General features: G+C 28.8%; 1 protein-coding gene across 1 annotated transcript in view; it reads left to right on the top strand.

Moving 5' to 3' along the window:
* LOC113548779 (alpha-mannosidase 2) overlaps positions 1 to 27,096 on the top strand; it is a 129,343-nt gene that overhangs the window by 43,100 nt on the left and 59,147 nt on the right. The window contains exon 2 of the mRNA XM_026949840.1: positions 2,161 to 2,262. Within this exon, the coding sequence (XP_026805641.1) occupies positions 2,161 to 2,262 (102 nt within the window). The remainder of the gene's footprint in view (positions 1 to 2,160; positions 2,263 to 27,096) is intronic.

The following is a 27,096-nucleotide window of genomic DNA, read 5'->3' as shown; positions in this document are numbered from 1 at the left end:
CAATACATGTAATGATTATGTTTTTATGTTTCATACAACGTTCATACAATTAATTCATAATATCGAATAATGAGCATAGGGATTTAGGATTTTGCCCGTTCAAAAATAATAACATCGTTCTTATTTTAATTATTCTCTGTACATTTTGTAAAATGGTTAAGTATTGATAAAATTAATAAGCAAAAAAATAATAAACATGAATTAATTATGTACACACAATATTATCATGAATTTATAAATTATTTATTATTATATTATGAAAATAATATTTTGATTCCCATTTAAACTGATTTCAGCTAAAATTAATTATTATACTTAACTAAAAAAAAAAATAAAAATAAAATATCTGTTTTTCTTTATGGAAATGTTACAAGTACTAGCAGTATGAAAGGAATACATTTACTGTGTTACATTACTTAACAGTACGCATATTATAAAATAACTAGAAATACCATGTTTAATGATATAAATTTAGGGCTCACGTTTAAGCGTACCCTTACACAATACCTTAAGCATTTAAAATATCTCATCTTAGACTAATATTTTAATAATGACTTATACATTTTGTCTGGAAACCTTGAAAAATACCATTACACAAACACAATAATTAAACTCTAAAAGGCGTGACAAAAAACGTGTAAATGGGATTTTTTTTATAATAAAGCAAAAGTACTTCTGGTCAAATATGAATTGTTTTTTTTTTCTTAAAAATGGTATTATCATAATGATAAATAAAATCGATGGATTTAAAACCAAATAAATTTCATTATAATGTATAACAATTGAAAAAGCAATACAAATAATACAATCCGAGAAATAGAAATTAGTGTGGTACACTACAAAAGATTGTCACTTGTACCGGAGCGTTAAAATGAAAACAAGAATAAACAAATGAGGGTTATAGACTATAGTATATATCTAATTTCGTTTATTTCTCCGGGTAACGGAACAGTACGTTTCATTAATGAATTGAATTAAAAATATATGATCATAGTCAATAATAATATACAGCTTACAAATAATACGCGGACAATGTCGAACGGCACGGTCTATGGTCGCGAACTCGCGACTACACTAATTATATAATTCACGTGATACCACGCCGATCGCCCGGACCCGCGCTATATCGTTGTCCAGTCGGGCGGACGGCGGCCAGTAGGTATACGCGACGAATCTACAAATATTAATATTACACTAATAATAATATTAAATCAATATAAAATTAATCGCTACATTAGCATCGACCAAATGTCAATACAATATAATATCAAAAGTATCAGCTATGTGTACATAAAATAATAATTTCAAATAACTAATATCTTTCAAAAATTATATTTTTTAAGTATTTATATCAGATGAATGAAAACATGCATTTATGAAATAAGATAATTAGTTATAACTTATAAGTAATTATAAGATCCAATAATTGCAATAGGTAGTCGTCTAATATTTTGGACGGTACCTTTTTTAACATTACTAGGCTCATCTAAACCTTAAGTACTTATTATGTTATATCTCATAACTACTCGGTCCAATTCAAATTTTACATAGGTATCAAAAACGTTGATACTTTTCGGGATGTTAAGTATTTAAAATTTAAATAGCTTAAATGATTTTTTTTTTTGTACTTAGGTATTAGGTAGGTAATGCTTAACAATAGTTTTGTATTCAAGTGGAAGTAAATAGCTAATAAGATGGTTATTGTCACGTGTCAATTGTAATTCGATCGAAATTCGATAATAAAATCTTATGCGATGTGCATTATTTACATTCTGCTGTGAAGTAATAATTGTTTAAAAATCGGTATTCAGCTTTTGAATTAACGACAAAATAATCATGTTAAAACTATTTTAGACTGCACGCCGTTTGAGAGACTATATTCTTTTGATGTTTTCGTGGTTTTGTATTTCAATTAACATTTTTGTACAGACGATAATCATTAAACGGTGTTAAATATTTTTAAACAGTACAATTATATCAATAATAGTCATTAATTTAGGCTAAACGTCTATACGTCGTTTTTTTAAAGAACGGAGTTATGAATCATACCAGATTTCGATTTAATTAACGATACGATTAATAAAACAACGAATAATATTATTATATTATGCACAAAACAATAATTCATATGTTTTATATATATAATATTTTTTTTTCTAGCCTTATTGGATGAAAAGTAAAGAATATTGGAACAACAGTTTCGACGAACGTTACAAGAAACTCCACGAAGACGTTATCAATAAAAAACGACTTCCACTCAAGGTAAGTTCTGGAAAACCCGTTATGCTGTTATTATACTTCAGCTTAAAGGAAATACAATAATGTCTGAAATGTTTTATTAATGTCATCGCGTGACGAGTATGACATTTTTCCGTATACAAAGTAGGTATTTTTTTATTATTACGGGCGTTCTACACTTAGGGATGAATCACTACAACAGTCCGTCGGGTACACTTCCCAACTGTGGAGACGACTTCTGTCACCTTGTTCACCTTTTTTTTTATATATATTATGGCGCTACTTCAGTTGAACATAACTACTTTAGAAAATCCCTCCTTTTCCATTAATATCAACTTTTCATACGCAGATTCTTTAACTTATAATAACGCATTTTTTTAATTAATTTCAGTCTAAATTACATCCTTAACATAAAACCTTATATTATGGTTGAAATAAAATTATTTTTATTAATATTTCAGTAAATAAAAATAAACTCCTTTATTTATTTGTATGTGATTTTTTTCGAACAGGTTAAATTTATTTCTTAGTAGATGATTTATAATTCATATCTATATGTATAAGTAATACAATATAGGTACACTAATTTTAATCATAATTAAAATTACGTTTCCATAAAAACACTTACATTTTTTTTAACATGAGATAATTTTTCATTTAAAAATCTCCATTTATACACCACTGCAGGTATTTCCAATAATATTTTATTATATTTTTCTCGTTAAATCACATCGATAAAAACTTTCGCACGCGCATCTACCATTGTAGTAATGTAGTAGTAAGTTTATATTATACTCTATATCTATCGTGTAAGTACCTATGTACGAATAACATACACGCAATTTAATCAACTAATCATTATTAATAGGTGAAAATAAGTCTCCTAGCAGTCATCGTTTAAATAACCATAAAAGCACAATAATTATAATTATTATAATAATATAGTATTATACGACTTTTTTCCGCGAATTTCATATTCTCTTTATAATGCGCATAATAAACCTAAATAATTGCACGAAAGTTCTTATTATTATTATTATTTACTTCGGCGACCCCGGAACCCAGGGATCGTAGACTCGAGTTTACGGTTTTCCGGGGGTGTACGTGGGGTGGAGGAGTGGTTGTGGGACGAGGTGTCAGGTGACCCACGAAATTGGTTATTTACTGCGGCCTATTCGTTTCCGTTAATAAAAATGTCCACTTACCTCCCCGTCCACTGGTGTACACATCACCCACGACTCTTTGCTCGACCGCTGTTATACGCAGCCCGCAGCGGGGTGAAACAAATTGCAGCCGCCGCACAAGAAGTTAATTTGGGTAGGTCGGTGCCACCGAGCAAGTATTTTATTATTTTATATTTTTTTTCCCAGCCATACCGCGTCCCAAACTCGTACGAAATTATGCCTTTCGTCGTCACGTTTCGTTTTCCGGTAATAGGATTTACTGGTCCGACACAATATATATAACGCCGCGCGCGCGGAAGTCAACTACGAAAATATTTCATACGCGTACCTTGTCCACACATGTGTGCAGTATACGTATACATTTATAAATATATATAATATATAGTGTGCAAAGGCACAGGAAATAATTTAAACGGGAACATATTATATAATACGGTACAACACTCGCGTATAGTTTATTGTATGTGTGTGTGTATATATATATAAATATGTGGTCGCCAGTGGTGAGGAGGACACGTCTTTTAATGTCTAAAACTACAGCAAAACTTCTTTTTCATTTCTTGTCGGAAATAATATTAATCATATAGTACGGTTTTCGCATCATTCTGTAGTTAGAGAGACGGTAAAATCACTGTGACGCATGTTCTGAAAAAATATATTTTTCAAGTGGTCTCCGTACGATACCTTATATATATATATCAATACAATACTATATGTACGCAATGATGTTTTATATCATATCATGTACAATATACATTAAACACATATAGTTGTTTTTTTTATTATATCTTGATTTTCTCAAATAGTACAGATTATAATCTGTTTGATCGATTTAACGTATACATTCCACGTGAACTCTAACTTATTAGATTCTAAAAAAGATTAGGTTAGGATCTTTAACCTATAAGAGAATAACAATACAGTGCAGTATTGGTTCTACGATGGTGTTTTGTTTTATAATAAATTCTGTTTATTTTTTTTGTTTCCTATTATAGCGCATTCTTGCGTATAGAATGAGTGTTCAAAAACTAGCAGTTTAATATCTGTGTATTTAGAGTCTAGACGATACTTTGAAATGGTAATTTTTTGACTTTCACAATACAATTTTTAAGCTAATCGCATAGAAAAAAATTTATCGTCAAAAAATTGTCAGCAACCAAAATTCACTCAGAATCTTTTTTCAAATGCGATGAAAGACCTATACAATAGTTACCTTTCCAATTTTAAACTTTAATTATCACAATTATCACACTATCTTTGGGGCCTAAGAGAGCAAAGTCATTATTATGTTGTTGACCATCGATAGTTTAATTTTGTGTAAAATTACCAAAATCGATTTTTAACAAAATCATTGAATATAAAATACTTATTTTATATACAAACTGATTTTTTTTTAATAAACTAGGTGTATAAACCTAGTTGCAACTGCAGATAGTTATACCATATTATTTCATAAATATATAATACTTATAACTGTTCATCAAACACTACATACGGATGACGTTTACGGTAGATGCATAAGTTAAATTGAATTGTCGATGCAATGAAAATATATTTGACTCAAATCATTGTTTGATCACACGATAAGGGGTCAAATAAATATTTATGGAAACGATTAAATAGAATAATATTTTTATAGGTGCGTACTCCTGTACACCGAGGTAAAATTTTCAAGTTGAAAATTGTTTGGTATTTTGTTATTCGTTATGTATAACAACTAGCATTGATTATGAATAACCAATGCAACTAGTAACCACCAAAAACAATTTTAAGTAATTCACTGTCTACGCTGGTGTCTGAAAAACCACGGGGATGGGTCCCAGAGTAATGTTCGGAACTTCAACCATTAAATAGTTAAAATGTTGAATATTATATTAAAATTCAATAAATGTGAAAAAATCAAACAACATAAAATAATAAAACCGGTTTCGACAAAAATCCAAAGTAATATATAGAATAATATACGTTTTTATTACTTCGCGTTATTGAAGTTGTTATAAATGCGTACTACATACTAGGGTGGTTATAACGCGCGTTACGTTTTTTCAACTCTAATTTAATTATAATTTATGGTTATTTCTGTTGTGTTAATTAAGGCGTATGATTTATGTTTATTATTTGGGCTGAAATCTGCAAGCTTACGGGTGGTATGTTAAAAACAATTTACGATTTTACACACAAACTTATGTAGGTATAATATTTAGAGTGAATTAATCGCTAACACTGGTACAACTCGTATAAAGCATTGTCAAACATGTAATTATATGAAAATAGGTGTATTAATAAATATAGGCTGTGTATATTTGTTATAAAATAAAATTAATATGATAATTGTAATTGTACATTTTACATGTATATATACACAAATCTACAAATGTGGGAGAATCTAAAATCAAAATAATTAATTAAATTCCATTATAATAAAATACGAGATTTAATTATGTGTATATTATAATCATGGACATTTGATTAATATTTGTTTCCATGGAATAGCTACTGAACTTATAATGATTTTCAATCATCACATTGTTGATGTTTTAATGGTTGATATAGTATAAGGTATCAATATACATTATTATTGGTTTATCGAAGTTTTGTTTGTATTATTATTTTAGTTACATACGTTTCAATAACTTTTCAATATTAAAACTTATTGAAATTCAACACTTAATTTATTATCACGAATCAATTAAAAAAGTTTCGGTGCGTATTTCGTAATAAATAACAATTTATTTATTCCTCGTAATACAGCACCGAAAATTACGATTCCGAATTTTATTTCGATTAAAAAATGTTTCCCGTACTTATTTTTATTTCAGAAAATATATTTGTTTAATAATTAAAAATTTCTGTGCATTTTTTCTTAGTAAAATTTTAAATGTAACGTAGTATAAAGTATTTCTTTTAATATTTACCATTCTTTCATAATCTTAACGCGTTATATTTTACTAGAATGTGGTTAACTGAAGCCAAACGACTTTATCGTCACATAATATAAATATAATATATATAACTAAATTAAAACTATTTGCAATAAGAATTAATAACAATTAATAGCTAAATACTATTTATTAAAAAAAAACCGATGTTTACTGATACGTTACTTAAGTCAGCGCAACTGATAATATTTATCAATATATATATATTATATTTATAATATACTTTAGTTATATTGTTATACATAGTACATACCTAAACTCAATCATATTGCATTTTATGAAATCACTATATAATAACACTTCGTGCGAATAGAAATGTCGATCTATATAAGACTTTTATTTTATAAAATATCTCATGTACTTATAGTATTATCATGACGTTTGAACGGTTATTTTTTTTCTATATATATGTGTGTTATAAACTTATAAACCTACCCGGCAGTCATTTCGAAGTTCGTGTTCCTGCAGTGATGTCATCACCGTTAATCGCTTTTTTTTTATAACTATTTAATTTGTTTGTTCTTAATTAGTTTTATACTTTCCGTTTAATATTTCAGCCACTGACGTGACAATATCTATATTATACGTATACCGAGTCAAAGAATGGAAAAAGTTCAGAGGATGTTATTTTAAGAGATTGAAGATATTATATATATATATATATTATACGGGGATAGAGAGTTTCTTATATTCTATTTTTATTTTTGTAATCCATATACTTTTCTTATTGTGATGTGAAATACTCGTGTAATCTAAAGGGATAATACTTTGTAAAGATCTTTCTCTGCCTTTATTTCACTTTACCGGGTCGCTTTCCTCGTTTCTTTCTTCGATCACTACTATACAATATGTACAGTATATATATATATATATATATTTAATATATTTATATGATGCAGTTATCTCACCATTCTCACCGCATTTCTTCACGTCAATATCTATTATACACACCTATCCATTTTATCTCTATATATTTAAGATAATATCTCGAATATTATTATTCTCTCAAATAAACAAACATTTCCCTCGAAGTGCTTCAGGATTCAATCAATTTTATTAAAGTGATGTATTTCAATAGTTTTAAGAAAAATTTATTTAAACTAATGAACAATGGAAAAACGCGGTTGGAATAATTTTGTATAAATAAGTAAGTTTGATACCGGCATTATAAAACGGAAAAAGATATTTCATGTACATGTTTGATAAACAGTATTATATTATATATAATAACAGTAAATCATAAAGCATGTGCTTAAATAATGTTGTTATAATACGAGTATAGTGATTTAAACTATATTATATTATGTATTATCAGCTAAACTCGCATAATGTATGTATTGTTCATACAGATATAGAATATTTAAATATTTAAATTCCTTCGAAAAAGAAAAAAAATCATAAATTATCTAATTATAATATTACACAGATTTATATATTTATTTTTTCTATATATTTGTTCATTAAACTCAACAAGCGTTGAATGTATTTTTAATTTAATTTATTGAAAATAATTATACGTGGGAGCCTCTTCTATTGCTTTGGTTGGCTCCGTGTTAAAGACTGATTGCAAAGTTATATAATATGAGCAGAACTCGGTTTCTCGTTTTTTTTTTTTTTTTTGTAATTTTTATATTTATAAGTACATATATATTCGTGAAAAAATTGAGAATGCATATTTATTAAATTTGTTGTATATATTACACTAAAAAAAATAATTTTTATTGAAACAAAAATATAAATAAATTCTCGAAGAAACAATTGTATTATTATTCTAATATATTTTTGTAATAATAATATAATATTCATATAAATGCTCGAAATAAACGATCAATCACAAGTTATGACGCATGTAACGTTATAGAGAATTATACAGCATCTTAAATTCAATCATCCAATGAAATTATTTTTTCAAAAATTCATTGAATCGATTTTTTATGTATACATAGACTATCATTTATATTTATATAGATACCTGCAGCTTCTGTTTTGAATTCAATTCTGTATTCACTAGGCATTGTAACATTTTTTTTTAATTTGATCGTGCATAATATGAAGTAACCACCACTGTGTTCTATATTTTATATCATTTTAATCAATAAGATTGTCGATTATCACTCAGCAAACAAATAAATTGACCACTGACTTTTTTTTGATACCTGTATAATAATTGTTTTCTGAACGGCAATCAAAGTGTATTCTGAAATAATTTTACCCAAATAAAAATCAGAGACAATCAAAACGACGTTGGTATTGTACTAAACGAAGCAGCCAAGTAAATTTAAAAAGAAATCTAAACCGTCACTCCAGTAGATTATAAGAAAGCCTAATTCAAATTACATTGTTATAACTCATAGTCCTTTTTTCGTGTATGTACACACGTGTATAAAAACATCCAACACTGGCAACACCATATTTGACAGTTTTTTACAAGTACCTATATTAATATTAGTACATTCATCCCAAAAATTAATATATGTCTTTATATATTCTAAGATATTGTCTGCAGGTTCACAGTGGTAAAAGAATCACTCTGTATATATTACGCTCGACGAATGATAAAATAATAATTTTTCTTGCCTATATCACACGTCATATTATCATGTTTTCCTTACACGTCGACGGCCGCTAGAGTACGATTAAGCGACGCCGTCGACAGAACATACACACACACACACACACACACACACGCGCGTCTTGTACATTTGCAAATGTTATATATAAATATATAATATATGTTACTATACGCTTTTTTTTCTCGCCCGACGAATGTGTAATATATTATGTGTACCTATATCTGTGTACTATATAGTATATATATAATAATATATACCTTTCTGCCGTCTATTCGAATTTATTATTTAGTGTTTACCTATATGTGTATAATAATATACAGAGCATCAGTTGTGTTATGTACGCATAATAATAATAACGCGCGTTCTGTCTCTCTCTCTCTCTCTCTCTCTCTCTCTCCCTCTGTCTCTCACACACACACACACACACACACATACACTTTTGCAGTCGCATACGGAGATGTGTGAGTATCGAGTGAAATGATGCCGACGTCACAGGAGATCAACGTAAAATCCACCCTCGGGACCAAACGGAGACGATATGTATGTAGAGACAAGAGAGTGAAGGAGATAGTGAAAAGCGGGGAGTGTACACGTTGAACGAATGGGTCAGGTATTATATATATATATAAGGTATGCGTGTGCTGAGCAGGACGGGAATAGAAAATAAATACGAAAATGTGTGTTTAACGGGCGCCATGAGCTTGCCGTCGCATAAGAGCCGAGTAATAACCCGGCCTACAGTTGAGCACATATATTATATTGTATACTTGCGGAAACCTCCGACACTGACGACGAGCCCTCATCTCTTAATTGTTACCCCCGACAGAACATCGTCGGGAAGAATAATGCGTTACAATGTTTAATTATGATGGCTCTATATTTAATGTATGCGTATAACACTTACCGCACTGTAATGAAATAAATGATTATGTATCATATTTTTGTGTCTCGTTGCTCTGTATCACGTTTTACTATGATTTTCCGTAAAGCAATAATAGTATTCAAGCACACGTCTTCTGATATTTTGAGTGCTAAACCCCAGTCGCACTGTTTTAAATGTATTAATTCGAATTTATATGTTTAAAATATACGTAAAAATTTTAAAGTGATTGTAACGGGTATTTTTTCATAAAAACGCTTACATGATGACATGTCATAAGCCCAGTATAATATTATTGTGTGTTAATATAACAAAAATGTATAATTTTCAGTAATATATACAAACGTATAGGTAGATATTTACCAGATAGTTTTATTCAGACTTTCAGCTTAGATGTCATATGAATATACGTGATCCTGGATCTTTTTGATAGGCATTAATTATAGTTAAATAGACGCGATTTATCATAACGTTTCAATCAAATAAATAATAATTAAAGGAAAATGATATTTGGTAAAATATAGCAATGTATAATAAATAATTGCATCATAAAGCCATAAAAGGTATGCATATTAAGTTGTAGGTATCTATACGAGTTTATTATTATTATCGGTATTATAGAATCACCCTTAATTCGACTTATAGTATATTTATCGCGTATTGAAACGATATTACTCTATATTTTATTCAAATCGTTATGTATTTATAACGGATATTCTTATTAATCAAATTATATATTAAGCTGGTGCACTTTTGAGACTATTGAATTATGATGTACTAATACAGTTTAGATTTGTAGGAATATAATTATATACATTTAATACTTATATAATACGTATAATTATATACTTATCACGCGTTTTATTATTTTATGTAATACGTATACACAAAATATGGTACGTATTATAATTGTGCTAGCTTTAATTTTCAAAACGGCGTGTATATTATATCCACTTAAGAGCGCCGTGAGAATGCTAATACTATTGAATTACGCAGAAACTTTAAGCGAATACGAAATAACGCACTAAAAGGAATCTTTGCGGCGTTTAACGAGGTTTTACAATCTTAATAATAGAGTTGGGTGAAATCTCGGTCTTTCACGTGTTATTTAGCGCACGCTGCCGCGCGTAACGATTTACACAGTACGCTCTCGTCGCGGATAAACCGTGAAAATCTCCAAAGAATTAAAGGCAAATTATAGAATTTCCTATTTATTTTATGTGCCGAATAAAACAGTACATACCTACCGTACATAATATTATAATATACCTTTATACAAAGAAACGCACGCAAGCGAGTCAATGCGTCTTTGCGAAAATTAAGCCTCTTTATACTTCACCCCTATCCCCTATCTTTACTCAAATATGCATCGATAATTTATGAAAATAATATAGTTCATATTGGACATAAAATATCAAACTTGAAAAAAATCGTAAAATAATACTTCATTCTGTATGTTATAAATCGAATTTATCAACAAGTCCTCACATATTATAGTCACATTAGTTATACAAAATCATTCTAAGAATTTTAAAAACGGATTCTTTAAGAGCAAGTGGAATTATTGCTATAATAATGCTATTATAATAATATTTTCCTTACGCATTATTTCATGATGAAATTGATGACTCATTTTTATTGAGCCTGATAAAATTTAAAAATATTATAACCACAACAATCACGCAATAACCATCAATTCTATATTCATCGTTTCTCCCAAAACTACGTTATAAATCACCCCGCTAATATTTTAATCATATGGCAATAATCTACATGTAAATATAATTAAAGTAGTTAGTATCCCTCTTTTTTTTAGTTTTAAATTTTCATTCCATTATTAATATCATTTTGTATAATAATACAATACATTTCGTTTGTTATCAGTCCATTTACTAAACTTTTTATTGTTACTTATTAATTAATTGTTATTTATATTTACTATTGTTATTATCATTACTGCGGTATTTGAAATCGGACAATAATTGCCCGTAAAATAAATAAATATATTACCGCATCAAATATCGAAACGTGTGCTCGGACGGCACCTGTCAACCGGTCGGACAAAACGGTTTTTAGTTTTTTCGTATAAACGCTAATATATAAAATATATATACATCATCGTCAACGGTAACACGTTAAAATAATAATATTCAGTGTGAATGTACGCTCAAAGTGTTGAATTCGTAATGACATATTATTTAGGTACCGCCTCGAGTCCTTATTATCGACCAATTAGTATTTATTTATTATAATTGACGTATATTGTTTTTAAACAGTGAAAAAAAAACTTAGTTATAACAACACGACGCACGGCCCCGTTAATAATAATAATATGGGTTCGCACAATCTTTTAAAATCAGTGGGTATAGAACACGCGAACAAAACGTATAATGCGTATACCTTCGCCGCCGTATATCAGTGTCGCTAATATAGGTTCCCACTAACCGCGACGCCGTTGTCCCTTCTCAAAGCGTTTAGCGCATAAAACGTACATAATATTATTCTAACTACGTCTAAACACGTACGTATATCATTCCACAACTACCATATTGTACCTAATATAAATACCACACGACCGGCGCCATCGCCTAACTATACAGAGCGATTCACCAAACGTACTCACCCCATTTGTCCCATTTGTTCTCAGATATCTTGCGGTTTTTCAAAACATGATGTTTAAAATTTTTAAATACTCTTAGAGGTCATACGTATTTTCACATTCTTAAGAAGCGTCCAGTGGAAATAAACACTTCTATTTTTCAAATGAAAACCTTATTTTTCTACTGTTCATTTATTATTTAGCAGATAATTTGTTTAAAAATATTTATGTATCAAAATCAAAATTTGTTTTAGTAGTTTTTTAGTCATTTAACTTTGTTTACTAATAATAATAAGTTGATAAAAATAAGCTTGGATAATAAGTCTAATAATTTTACGATTACTTAAAAAGGGACTTATTGATCTAAATATATAATATTATATCGATTTTATATATTTTTTTTTAAATATTTTTAATGACTATCTAGATATATATGAATCGTTCGCAACACTATCCTTCTTCCTTTAATAGTGGTCACAAAATCATACATTTTAAAAGAGTAACATAGACTAGAAGTATTAATATAATTATGCTTAATATAAAGATTTTATAACTGAAAACTGTATACTTGTTTAAATTTTGAATAAGATCTATCAATATTTTCAAAACAACTTTTCACCAAATGATTTACAATAAAATAGAAGGTCTCGTTTTAAAAATACATGTTCTTATCACCGCAAGACATTTTTTAAGAAGTACAAAAATTTAAAAAATTTTAAATATAGTCAACAAGTATATTTTAAAAATTTTATAAATAGGAATTTGAATACATTCATTAGGGATAAGCATACTTGGTGATACCTCTTTATGTTATATATACATGTATGAAGTTCCTGAGTTGGTTTTATTCGGGAAAGCATTGCAGTGGTTCACCCTGTACACATGAGGTCACATGGAATATACCGTATAATAATACTGTACTCATTTTATTGTATATATTATACTTGTGGTTGTTATTATAGTCACCACAGTAATGATAATCAAGAAAAAAGAATCGTCCACAAATTGGTTTTACACAATATAATATACTATATAGGTACACGATGAATATATAATAATATAATGTCTACTTACCTATAAAATACTGTTAGTTTTCACGAATCCGCATTAACGGTTTTAATCAACCATGTCATCGCGATAACGTTCGACGCGTATCTTACCACAGACAGCATTATTTTAATCGTCTCGGTGATGTACATATTGATATTATTATATTTTTGGTACGTGTTTCGTCACAGTAAGAGTTATTATTATTACATTTTAATTTTCATTCGATATTAAGTATAAAAATAATTATTGCGAATAATAATGCAAGTACGGCGCTAATTATGATTATTTCACAACGTGAAAAGTTTTTTTTTTTTTTCGTTATAGTTATATGGCACCTTTATACGCCATTGGCTGTAACAGTAAATATTAAGTAATATTTTGACATTATGCCAAGTCTGAATCGAAAGACGTAAATTTCAAAGAAAATTAATAAGTTCTCGGTTGACGAAAAATCCTGGTCCTGCGAGGGATTCTAATAAGTTCGTTATTTCAATATTTTAAACAGCCCAGCTGACTTCACAATGGGCTTTGCAGAGAAGTCTTTACTGTGTTTTTTTATTTATTGATTTTTGGGCAGTTTCTACGAATTTGAACAAAGACTTGCATTGCACCCACCGATTTCGTTTATGTGGATCGTAGACTGATTAAAAACGATTTCGTTTTCCCTGAGGACGAGCTTTGATATTTGTTTTATGTTACCGAGCATTTCACACCACCACAACGCTCTGGGTATGAAGTATATAAAATAATATATATATATATATATACATTGAAAATATTTAACAACCACCACAGCACCCCCAAATCAGAGAAGTTATTTTCAATTTCCAGTAGTTTTGTTGAAAATAGCAAAGAAACATCAAATACCAATTTTGTACAAAAACTTTATTGTTTTCGTGTAAACAGCTATATGTAGCATAATAGTTCCCCGAGATAGAAGGAAGAATCCTACTCTCGCCCGTGCTACACACTTTTTATGTAAATTCGTCGATCCCACGAATGACGCTAGATCTGAATTAATTGAAGACATTAGTCCACGATTTTTGTTCTTTGTGGAAAGGTACAATTCATGCAAATGGTCTTAAGATACTATACTATGGATAATATAAAGTGATTCACCAAACTTATCCTGTATACTTCCTTTATGGAGGTATTCCTATACACTTATTTCTAGTTATGCATTTATTCTATATTATATTCTTATCTTTGTAATTTACAATTATATCTATTTAATAATCAAATTTTCAAATACAATTTATATTATACTAAAGGAGGGTATTATTTCAAAAACTGCCATTTTTAACGTAAATTATTAAGCATATATTTATTTTAGAAAATTTTGACGCATCTGAATAATTTTAACGATTGGTTTTTGAGTTCTTTAATCATTGGTTCATGATAACAATTTTGAAAGGAATTGAAAGAAGTGCTAAGATAAAAAAAAAATTGGTAATTTATATTTTGTATATTTTGTTACTTGTTACGTGTTTAAAGAAACTCTCTACAAAGTATAAATACATTTGTCAACAACTCAATCAAGCGACTAGTAAAGCATAGTGAGTTGTATCATTGATTATAAATAATAGTATTCATAACCAATGGTAGTATTTATATGATATAGAGGAAGAAATACTAAATTCATAATATTATTTTGTATTCAAAGTTTGGTTTCTAATGTTGCGTTTGAAAACGTTTTTCATACGGCCGTAGAGGTACATATTATATTGTTTTTAGACTCATGTTTTTAAATTCGTTTTTATCATTGAATGCCTGCCAACGATAGATAAATAATGGTATCTATTGTACGTAGTAATAGGCAATGGCTATAATATACGACATATTATTATAATACACAATATATTATTTTTGGTCAATCATCAGTGCCAATGTGCGCGTGTATTTACAGGGGATAACTCATTTCGAGGGCGGAAATCGGCAACGACACTCGACTTTTCGTTGGCACCGTTTACCCCGTACGCACACTCGTGAATTGTCGATTTTTCAGTTCAAACCGATATAAATATATAGACTTACGCTATATAATACGCGTTAAAACATAACACGTAGACAATAACATAATATATTTTATTTGCACGCGCTCGATCTGCACCACTCGACTTTATCGTCGTCTATATAAAATAACAGTTTCCCAGTAAAAATATGCTCGTTTTACGTGATATCATAATATTTATATGGGTAGGTGTGTTGTACATGTACCTATAGGTATGTGTGACGTACACACTGCAGACTGATATTATTCGACCCATTAGTGATGCGTATAATATAGCACACGGTGTATAAAATATATGTATACCTGCCTACATAACAGTATCGTAGAAATAGCCCCATCGGCGCATGCAAAACCGTCATCGCGTGGTTAAGGCACCTCCTCCTGCGCGTATAAGACTGTACAGTATATTGCAATAATGATCATGATGATAATACTCGTAATATAACGACAACGACAACACATTATATACAATACCGATACGTGTGTTACGTAATATAGATATATGTATGGTGTGCACAATGCGGCAAATATACATTAAGTTTGACATTCAAAAACGCGTAAGTTACCTACAACATATATGTATATACAGATACATATGCTCACTAAGCACCCTTAACTTTTCAGTTAATAACGAATCTATTCAAATTCGAATTTTTCGAGTTTTTAAATATAGGTACTTATAAAGATTATTTTCAAATTTCTGAATAATTGTGTACTATTTAAAGAATGCCTTGAAATCCTATAGCTGTGGTTATAAAAACTATACTCCATCTGTTTTTCTAATGAGAACTTTACTATAAATTATTAGTGCATAATTAATGTATCTAATTAAAAATTCAAATGAGTATATTGTTTTTCAGTTATAAAAAATTGTTATATACTAATAAAATAATAATCCTTTAAAATTGTATAAAAATATAAAATTGATGTAATATTGGATTAAATGTTTAATATACTCGGACCATTTTTATTAATTATAAATGTTAGATACTAGAATTTTCAAATCAACATATAGCATCCACTATATCGTTCAAACTTATCATGGACCCAATGGCATGTTCACATCCCCGATCAGGGTGTCATATCCCCCTCTTTTTGGATTTTTTTGTAAAGATTTATTATCTACACGAAAAAAAATTTAGGGTCTATGACAAGTCAAAAATGAATATCCTCCCTTTCAAAAAAGCTGAGCACGCCACTGTATAGACCTATTATATATTTAGTACATACATTTATGATCTAAAAATTAATCGTTCAAATTTTGGTACGTCAACATTTTCAGAAAATTTCGCTAAATAATTTACAGTAGAGATAGAAGGTTGTCCTTTGAAAAAAAAGTTTATATATCTACAAGGCTCTCCTTAGGTAACACAAACAAAAATCTCGAGAACTTAAAAATTCATAATTCTGTCTGTTAAAAAATTCTAAAAATCAGATTTTGAATAACTGCATCATTAAAGAAAAAAATTATAAAAGTGAGTACCACTGCGGTATGCATTTGGTGTCGAGTGGGTCACTACTTTGACATGAGTGTGTTAAATTTGAATTCTACGATATCATTATATATGAAAAACGTTTCTGAGAGAAGACAGTCTTTTTTCTTATATCCTATACATTACAAAATGATAGTGCAGATATGTTTTTTATATAATTATTTAAGTCATTTAGTTTACTTTCGTGTATTTATTATTATTATTATTTTAAATATAATAAAATATCAAAAATTGTTTGAGGATAAATAATTGTTTTACAAGTGAATATCGAATGTTGTATACATTAAAACTTGAAATGCTCAAAAAAAACTAATTTGGCTTTTTTTAAATTAATTTTTCATACATAGGTTAAACAACTAATAAATAACTTAGTATCACATTTTTATATATTAGGTATAAAAACTTAATAATGTTATGAATTTTTAACTGCAAAATAATTTAATAATTTTTGTCAAAATTCTAATATTAAACGCTTATAAAAAAATATTGTGAATTTTCGATATTTTTTGATTGAAAAATTAACAAATTACGAGGAGCGTGATATTAAATTTGCAGGCATTTTTATCCAACAAATAATTTTTAGTCGACATTTCTAAAAATAAAACTAGAAAAAATTGATAAGTTCTTATACCTATAAATAGCTCAAAAGTAGTCGAAATCTTATTGTAAATCAAAAACAATACTTTAAACATTTGTTGTAAATTTCAAGTATTTACAGTTATTTGATTTTTAAATAAATTATTATAGCCGTTGTCGGACGTGATTATATAAATTTCGTACATACAAAACATTTTATTGGAAAAATCGCACGACTTTAAAAACGTGAATCTAATTAATATACTAACTAACAATAACATCATATTGTTGTAATGTCGTTTTAAGTTAGACGCAAAAACATACCGGGAATATACCGTTTGAAACGTTTGAATATATTACCATTCCTTTGTATTTTATTTTTTATTCTATATTTACTTTATTATGTAATTACTGACGTTATTGTACATTATGCAATACATTAATTTGCAGAAAAAAAAATAAGGATCGTTTTTTAATTAATGTTATTTCGGATAAAAAAAAAGTTATCTTTTGACATTTATTATATTTATTGTAATATAATATCATACGGATACTACTTGTATTGTCTGTCATCGTGTATCTCGAAATTTCATATTTTGTTTAATTCAATTGTAGTTGATGTACCGTCAGTACTCCGTAGGTATATAATTTTATCTAGCCAAGTATAGAAATTTAAAATACAAATGTATTTAATAACACCTTCTCGGCTTCGTCTAATGGTTGATGCTATTGCGTTATCATAGTAAACAATGTGTATAATAGTAACATTTTCACGAAAATGATATATTTTTATACCATATAGTATTGCAATATTGAATGTATATTTTTTAAACAAATTGTATTAAACGTTTTTTTTAAACTAATTTATACAATCTTAAAGACGCTTTGTATTAATACATTTTAATCACATCTATAGTTATAAGTTTTTAATGTAACACAAGTTATTTATTAACTTATCGTGCTGAATCTTAAATAATTAATTGCATGAATTGATACATTTTTCAACAAAAAATACCAAAATGTCCATAATATAGTGACTCAAAAATAAACTATAATTTTTATTAAAATTATTTATATTCAGATGTTTATAATCGGCCCAATATAATAACGATTATCGTTCATTAATTATTATTTAGTAATGATGGTACTTAGTAAATTAACTTTTAATATCAATTTATACTTCACTATATTTTATTCTATGGTTGTATATATTATGTAAAATGACTAATTATTTTAATTTAATACTGTAATAAATAGAACTAACTAAATTATGTACATTATAATTATTTTAAGAGAGTACGATTAACCTGAAAATTGTATTATTACAACATATATTTCAACTACAATAAATGCATGAAAAATACACTATACTTGACAAATGTTGCGTATCAAAGTCAATTAAAAACCTCGATAATAAATTCCGTTATATACATATATAATAAATTAATAATATTTTAGTATGATCGCCTGTGCTTACTAAAGATAATTATTGGTATTAAGAACTTTTTTTATTACCAACTAACCTATATTAATTATTAGTGTACTTAAAATCATAAAAAAAATTATTTTAACTATTCTTAGATGATTGTATTCTTTATTATAATTATCGATCTTTATAAGTGTGGGTGTCACGTGAAGTTAGACCTTTAACCTAACCAAACAGGTGCTATATTTTTCTGTAGGGGAATAAATATTCTTATCGGGAAACTCGTAATCTTCGACCACATTTCAAGGCAATGAACATTAACGTTATTAAATTAGAACGTCTTAAGCTTAACGTTTCTATACAGTTACTTATTTAAGAAAGCTATGTCTATATATTTAACCAAGTTTTTTTTCAGCATCAACTCGAATAACGTAAACATAACGAGATTATTTTCTGCACGACAAAGCTGTTCTCACAAAATTGGTTTTCACTACACTATATAATGTATAATATTTTATATAAAACTTTGTATCTCATATGCGTTTCAGCGGTGAAAAACTGAACAATTTGGTCAAAACATTTTAAACATTCATCATCACCGCAAAAGAACTTTGTCAGTGACAATTACAATTTAATGAAATGTTTATATTAAATGTTTATACTTGTTAAACTAGAAAAAAAATAGTATTGTAACTTTACTCAAATTTTTCTTTTTTGCTATACGTCTATGTATACTTACATATTATTATACACATTATAAATATTAAATTATTTCGACTTAAATCGGTCAAAAACAACAATATTTATCTGATACGTATATCTATATAATATTATTTATAATTTATAATACATCTGAGTATATGTGCGTTAAAAAACCTCGCCTCGGTTCGTTTATCGGCGACGAGATTGCAGCTGTGGTTGATACCGCGACGGGTTTGGCGATTGATAACGGTCGTCGAGCGGCGTGCGTGACAGTTATTTAGCTATTATAGCTCTGCGCAGCATCATTTCCGGACGTCACGACGTTTATTATAATGTATTATAATAACGCACACAATCTGTAACTTCGCACTGTATATATATATATCTAAAACGATTTCCCGTTTTATCATATTTATGGCGTATTATACAGGGTGTAATTCACCAAGCATTCTCGCCTGACTTAATGATTTGTGCAGCATTTTTTTTTTTCGATTATCATTACTGCGGCGGCTATAGTAACATCCGCAACCGATAAAATTGAGTATACAGTAGGTATATGACCCCATGTGAATAGCGTGGACCACTGCTGCAGTGTTTTCCCGTTTTCTCATTCAACCACGACCCGGGAAAACGGTAAATCACCGCATCGAGCCACCCTATGTGTATAATATTCATTGTGATTCACTAAACATACTCGCGCTTCTTTTATTTTATTTCTTGTTTAATAGTACATTCATTTAATTTCCGGTTTTTGAAATTGTTGAATATATTTAAATGCCATATTTCCAAATTGTCGACATTTTTTGTATTACTTAAGGACGTCCTTTGTTTTTTGAATAAGGATCCCTTTTTTACTGTAAATTATTTAGTGGATAATATTTTTAAAAATGTTGATGTAAGTAACTAATTAAAAATTTGAACAAGTATCCATATAATTCGTATGTTCTAAACCTTTATTTAGTTTAATTGTTTAATATGAGCCTATTATTCTTGGTACACAAAGTTAAATTACTCAAAAACTAATCGTTAAAATTTTAATTTTAATAGGTAGGTAGGTACCTCAAAATGTTCAAATAAATTATTTACTAAATAAGAAGGATTCTCATTTGAAATATAGACATATTTTTTCACTGTAAAGCACTCCTTACGTAGATAGTAAAAACATATGATGCTTATAGTTTAGGTATGTTTAAAAATTCCAAAAATCAGATTTTTAGTTTAGTATGCTTTGGACCGCTCTGTATACATTTAAGACTTAGAAAACGTAAAATCGGGCAGTATATAGTAGGCTCACGCAATGCATTCGTATTACGACACCGATTATACGAAAAAAAAAAATGTTAAGAGCCCGCATTAAAGACGTAGTTATATCGACAAAACACAAGTTTTCGATGTGAATAAATAGACATTTTCAGTTAGAGTGATTTCAACACGAAATACTATAATATAGTACATAATATGTTTGAAATGATTTAATTTACATTTTCCTACGTGTAAATACTTCTTAAAATGTTAACAAAAAATTAAACAGTACTTATTTGTTTTATTCCAACACTGTAATAAGTATAAACTATAGAAAATAATATGAAGAACCCCGTTTCTTTTCCGATTTGTATATACAATGTGACACTGTGTATATTACTCTGTATCTATTTATTTTCAACTTTTCCGCGTTAAAATATGCATAATATGTGGTTTTTTTTCAGCGCTTACAATCCTAACTCTTGGTTGTTGCTTACAGGTTGTTTTGTGTTTAACCTAACACTGTAATCACACAACTGTGCCTAAAATCTATATCTAGTTAATGTCGTTCAGATGTATGGTACCATTGGTACCCAATTCGGTTACGTGTTATAGGTTCTGTGTGAGTGCAGTACGCCATATATTATATCACGAACTCGTATATTATGACAACGGCAGACCGCACATTTTTTACCCGTTAAACGGCCTGAACAAGACGCCCGCGTATCTACAATAATATATAATAATATATCGTGACCGCGCGATGACGTCCTACTGCAGCCTTTCACAGTTGATATATATGAATAAATATTATAAACGTATATACGTGTATATTATTATTATTTTCTTTTTAAATAGCACCTGCAGCTGCAACATGCGTTTCGATATGATATATATTTTAACCGGTCTTGCAGCAGGATGGTTATTTTTACTATTTCATTGGACGCCGTAATTTGTATACGTCAGGATGACAGGATAACAGGTGAAAATCGTCCTTTTCGTACCTACAACATACAAAACTACATATATGTAATAAGTATGGTATATATATATAGTGCATACGTATGTAATATATTATGTACATTACATTATTGCAGACTTGTCTCCGCAGCACAAATTGGGCCTTAGCGCGCGACCATGCGTTTTTGAAATAGGTAAAAAATATTATAATAAATAGACGTCTGTTCAGACGCGTTCACGTTTACTTATTCCGACCATATTGTACACCACATTGAGGATCAATAAACCAAATCCAAGATTTTATCAATAGAAACATTTTAAGTTTTAAATTACGTACATCGGTTGTGGGTGGCTATAACAAGACACAAGTGTTTTAAATCGTGTAAACATCAAAACGATACGTATTAATAAATTTAGCTTTGAGTACCAAATCTAATATTCTTCGTAGTTAATTTTACAGAAATATGTCATATATACTGTTCAAAAATAGTCCTAAATAGCTGTTTTAAGATCTTTAATTTCTGTGTACCTATTATAGATACTATATTATTAGAGTATACCCAATACCTATAATATATAGTTAATTACAAATTTATTCAAGTAGAACTTTTATGTCGAACGAAAAACCGAGATAGCTTGCTATTTCTGCGAAGCTATCAAACGGTTTGTGTAGAACGTGCAACTTATTTTATAAGAGCGAATTTAGATAGTTTAATGTTATTATCGTCGTACCATTTTCAGAATTTTATCCGACGATAACCTTTTTGCGTTTGTATAATAATGTTTCGCAAAAGATTTTCAACCATCTTATCTTTGCTCTCTTTTTCAATTATAAATGTCCCCGGAGAAACTTTAAATCTTAAACGTTATGCGAGACGTATTACGACTACTGCATTAGATCCTTGGCGCTATTTTTTTTTTTTTTTTTATATATATATATATATATATACTAAACAATTAATTTTTAAATACTTCTTGTAATATGTTTGTTTTTTCCAGATGTTTATTGTTCAATTTAATTTTTGTAATATCATCATAAAAACACTAATATTATTTTATTGTATTACATTGTATATCATTAACGGACGTACTTATTGCATGCTTATATTAAAACCACAAAAATCATCTGTACTTATATATTTGTCGTATGTATTACTCTAGCGGAATAGTAATTTTTAAAAACCATAAAAAACATACCAATATAGGTAGTTATATTGCAGTAATGATATTAATTAATTAAATAATTTAATTGATTTACTGTAATATTATACAATTGGCTATGACTTGGTGTCTTAATCACATTTAATAATAATAATATAATTAAACACTGGAAAATGTTCAATAAACTTGTACCATATTGTGTCAGGCTGTTTAGGCCATGTCATTAAAAGCACTCAAATACGTTTAAATATTTAATGTATAGCGTACGTACATAATTCGGAAAACGTGTCTAGTTGATTCATTAATTTTATATGACCCGCCTGTATGATATATATTGTATTGTATAGTATACGTATTTGTCATTAGATGTAAACTATATGGACGGTATCGAGTTAAATTATTTATAAACTATTGATTTTATATTATGATCTATTATTGTATTAAATAAAGCAGCGGTATCCAACCTGGGATACGCAAGATGATCTTAAGAGGTACGCAAAAAAAAAAAATGTGTTATGTCAGAAAATGTCAAATTTGTTTTATTTAAAATGATTATTGTTTCGGAAACATGCAATGTAGGTACGTTATATAAAATTAAAACTTAACCTACTATAACTTATCTTATAAAAATGGAGTATGTAATAATATATATGTATGTCGTATGAAATAATATAATAATATGGTAGATTTCGATGATCGTGTGTAATGAATTTTATCCGATTTAAGCGTATACTTATTCAATAATAAGTAAAATAATTCATTTTTTTTTTTGTGTGTGTGTCTTATTACAAAATATAAAAATAGATATATTTTTACATTATATCATATTATTGTTATTTTTTTATTTAACCATTTTTAGAGTAGTTTGAAAAAAGTTCATAATGAGAGGTACAATCTAGCAAAATATTAAGCTTAGGGATATGGAAGAAAAAAAAGGTTCAGAACCGCTGCACCATCACAACGCGAAATATAATATAATATGCACTCACTCGGACCTGGGTGTTAAATTCGGTGTGGTTATATAAAAAATAATGAATAATTTTTAAATAATACAATATCCTCTTCTGTCACGTGGCTTCTAAACCATACGAAATTTTACGAAAAGTTTTAAACTACCACCTTGGTGGAACCTATCATAATCGACTCCTAATCACCGATCTATAATAAAATTTAGCTTGGTAGTTGGTACCTATTATAGTCATCGTTACGTCAAATGGTTCGTCTGATCGAGTTTAATTATTCGCCTGTATTATACTATACTCTCATATGACTATTACTCTGAAGTGTTAATCTATTTTCGCTATTACACTCTTGCCCTCTCCCTTACCCCATCTTAAAACATTTAAATCAAATTTAATTAAATTATGATTTTCTTCATCAGGCACTTTAGGTGTATTAAATATATTATACTACCTGTCTACATGTTGTTTAAATCACACTATAATAATATAATATATATATTCTCGAAAAATCTATTTCCACGCGGTATTATCAAATACTTTTCCGTGGTCATATACTACGACGAGTATTATAATATATAATAATATATATTATGTATACAGGTTCGGTTTAGATAGCTGTACCATACAATATATCATCGTATCTTCGTATCAAATATTCCTAAAATATATGCGAGCTTTGAACACGTTAATATACTACTGTTATAGTTGACTATCTTCGAAATGTAATTTTCAAACCTCCGCCGGTCGAGCGTTCCGTCATTAAAATCTCGAATTACATCAATCGACGATACGATCATATATTATTATCACAGCGAATAACAAGTGTAAGAGATAACAGAAACCCTGTATTGTTACAATAAAAATTATTCTTTTAAATAGAATAGGTTTCATAGTTTTTACATTGTATAGCTCTCTTTTATGAAGTTGTTTAATTCTTTCTCTTGAAAAAACATTATGTTATCCGTTCCTTGCTTCTTAATAATCTCGCATGGGACCGCCCGAAATAGTTTTAACATTTTTGGGAATCTCCAAAAAAGCCATGATCGAAAATACCAAGTAAATTTGTAAACTTATTTCAGTTACTATACATCATTTTATGTATTTTAATTTTTAATAAAATAAGATATACGTAGTTAATCATAATTATAGGCGCAGTTAATATTTTAAGCAGAAAACAGATTAGTTTGGTTCAAAGTAATAACTATCCAATAAAATGATATATTATTCTACTTAACTATTGATTAATCCGTTTTAAGTAGATTTTGAAAAAAGTGAATACAATTTAAAAAAAGAAGTATATATATATATGTATGTGTGTATGTGTCACATTAATTATTTATTTTTATCGAACACTAGGATTAGGAACGCTTATAAAAAATTTATTGGACACGCGCCTATTTAGCTTTCTATTTCTATTTTATTTTCTCTATTTTCTAGTAGTTATACCTAAGTAGTTATTTTATTAACACTGTTTTTACTATAAATTTAATTATAATTAAATACAAAACGTGAGATCAACGTGTACATTAAGCGCATTTCGAGTAATATTCGAGTATATCAAAAATGCTATACGCGTTTCACCGACCACGACAATTATCGTTTAACGCGTAGACTGAGCGTTTGGCGTCAATTGAAATAATAATAACGTTTAATGTGAAACATAATACAATAATACTAATAAATAATGAAAAAATATATAAAAATAGGGACGGAAAAGTATGGATAAATGTGACATAAAAACTGCGGGAGTGGATGATGCGCAGCATTACCTGCAGTGACAATATTGTGGAGAAGTAGTTAAAAATTACTAAGGATTTATTGACTAGGATTTTCCGCAATTCTCGGGGGAAACACACATCAACGTTCGATATGTACGTCGTTTCGATTTTTTTTTTTTTTTGATTTTTATTGTTATTATATATTTTTATTACATCCATCTTTTTTTTTTGTGTGTGTGCAAACGGATTGCGATACACGTCTCCCCGGGCTCGTATATAACCCGTCATATCTGCTTTTCCCTGGAGGTATTCACGGGGCTGCGGGACAAAATAACACACACACCGACCCATCCGCATATAGGTATCTCTTCACTATGCCGACCGAAACTCTTCGCCCTCTTACCCCTCTGCCTTCATTGTTTATGACGTCGCCGGGACCGAAAGTTTTCTCGTAGCCAACCGTTAGAAAATTAGAACGATCGAACGCAGTGCATTTATATATATATATATTACATTTATGTATAGGTCGTACTTTCGGCAAATTTTTGCGACATAGGCGTATGGTGTAGTGTTTTCCGTTTAGCATATTTATTTTCAAAGACGCATTGTATAATAGAGTAATCACTAATCAATATTAAAATCCTTCTCGTAATCAAGTTCTTCTGCGGAAACTGTCACGAGGTCACACACGTCAAAATATATGCATATATGATTGTCTCAATTGCTTTTTCCTGGATACGAAATTATGTAGTCTTTTAACAATTTGTACCTATAATACTTATATAGATAACCATTGCTAGGCTCGGTGAGATGTGACGATGGCTTACGAGTGCAAGTTTAAAAAAAAAAAAACCCAGAAGTTTCACAAAAATTTGTAACGTCCACCGTGGCCTGAGTATTTTTATTTTATGTAGGTACTCGTAAATCTTAGTATACATACACATACATGTGTTTACCATATGAATGTTATTGAAAATGACTTGTGTATAATGTAGGTAGCTATATAATATTATTATTCATGCGGAATATAATACGGAATTTAACTACCTACATTAAACAATTATGATTTACAGCTAAAACTGAAAATCTGTTTTCTGCGGCGGCAGTCATCGAAATGTATGTGTAGTTTCGGTAAAGCGATTCGGCGTCGTTTGGGTAACGATTATTCGCGCTTATATAATATTAGCATATAACGTTTCCATAATATATAAAGTCGTAAATGATATATTATAATAAATTATAATAATACTACAGTATAGGTATACCTATATACATTATAATATTATATGCGTCACAGCAGCAGACGCGCACTGCCATCGCCAGATTTTATATACTGTTTGCAGAGACGAATGTCGAAAAGAGCGAGTTCACAACTGTAAAAT

The sequence above is a fragment of the Rhopalosiphum maidis genome, chromosome 1, assembly GCF_003676215.2.
Source record: "Rhopalosiphum maidis isolate BTI-1 chromosome 1, ASM367621v3, whole genome shotgun sequence".
Taxonomy (NCBI): Eukaryota; Metazoa; Arthropoda; class Insecta; order Hemiptera; family Aphididae; genus Rhopalosiphum; species Rhopalosiphum maidis.
Note: the sequence above shows the minus strand (reverse complement) of the source record. Positions and strands in the feature narration are given on the sequence as shown.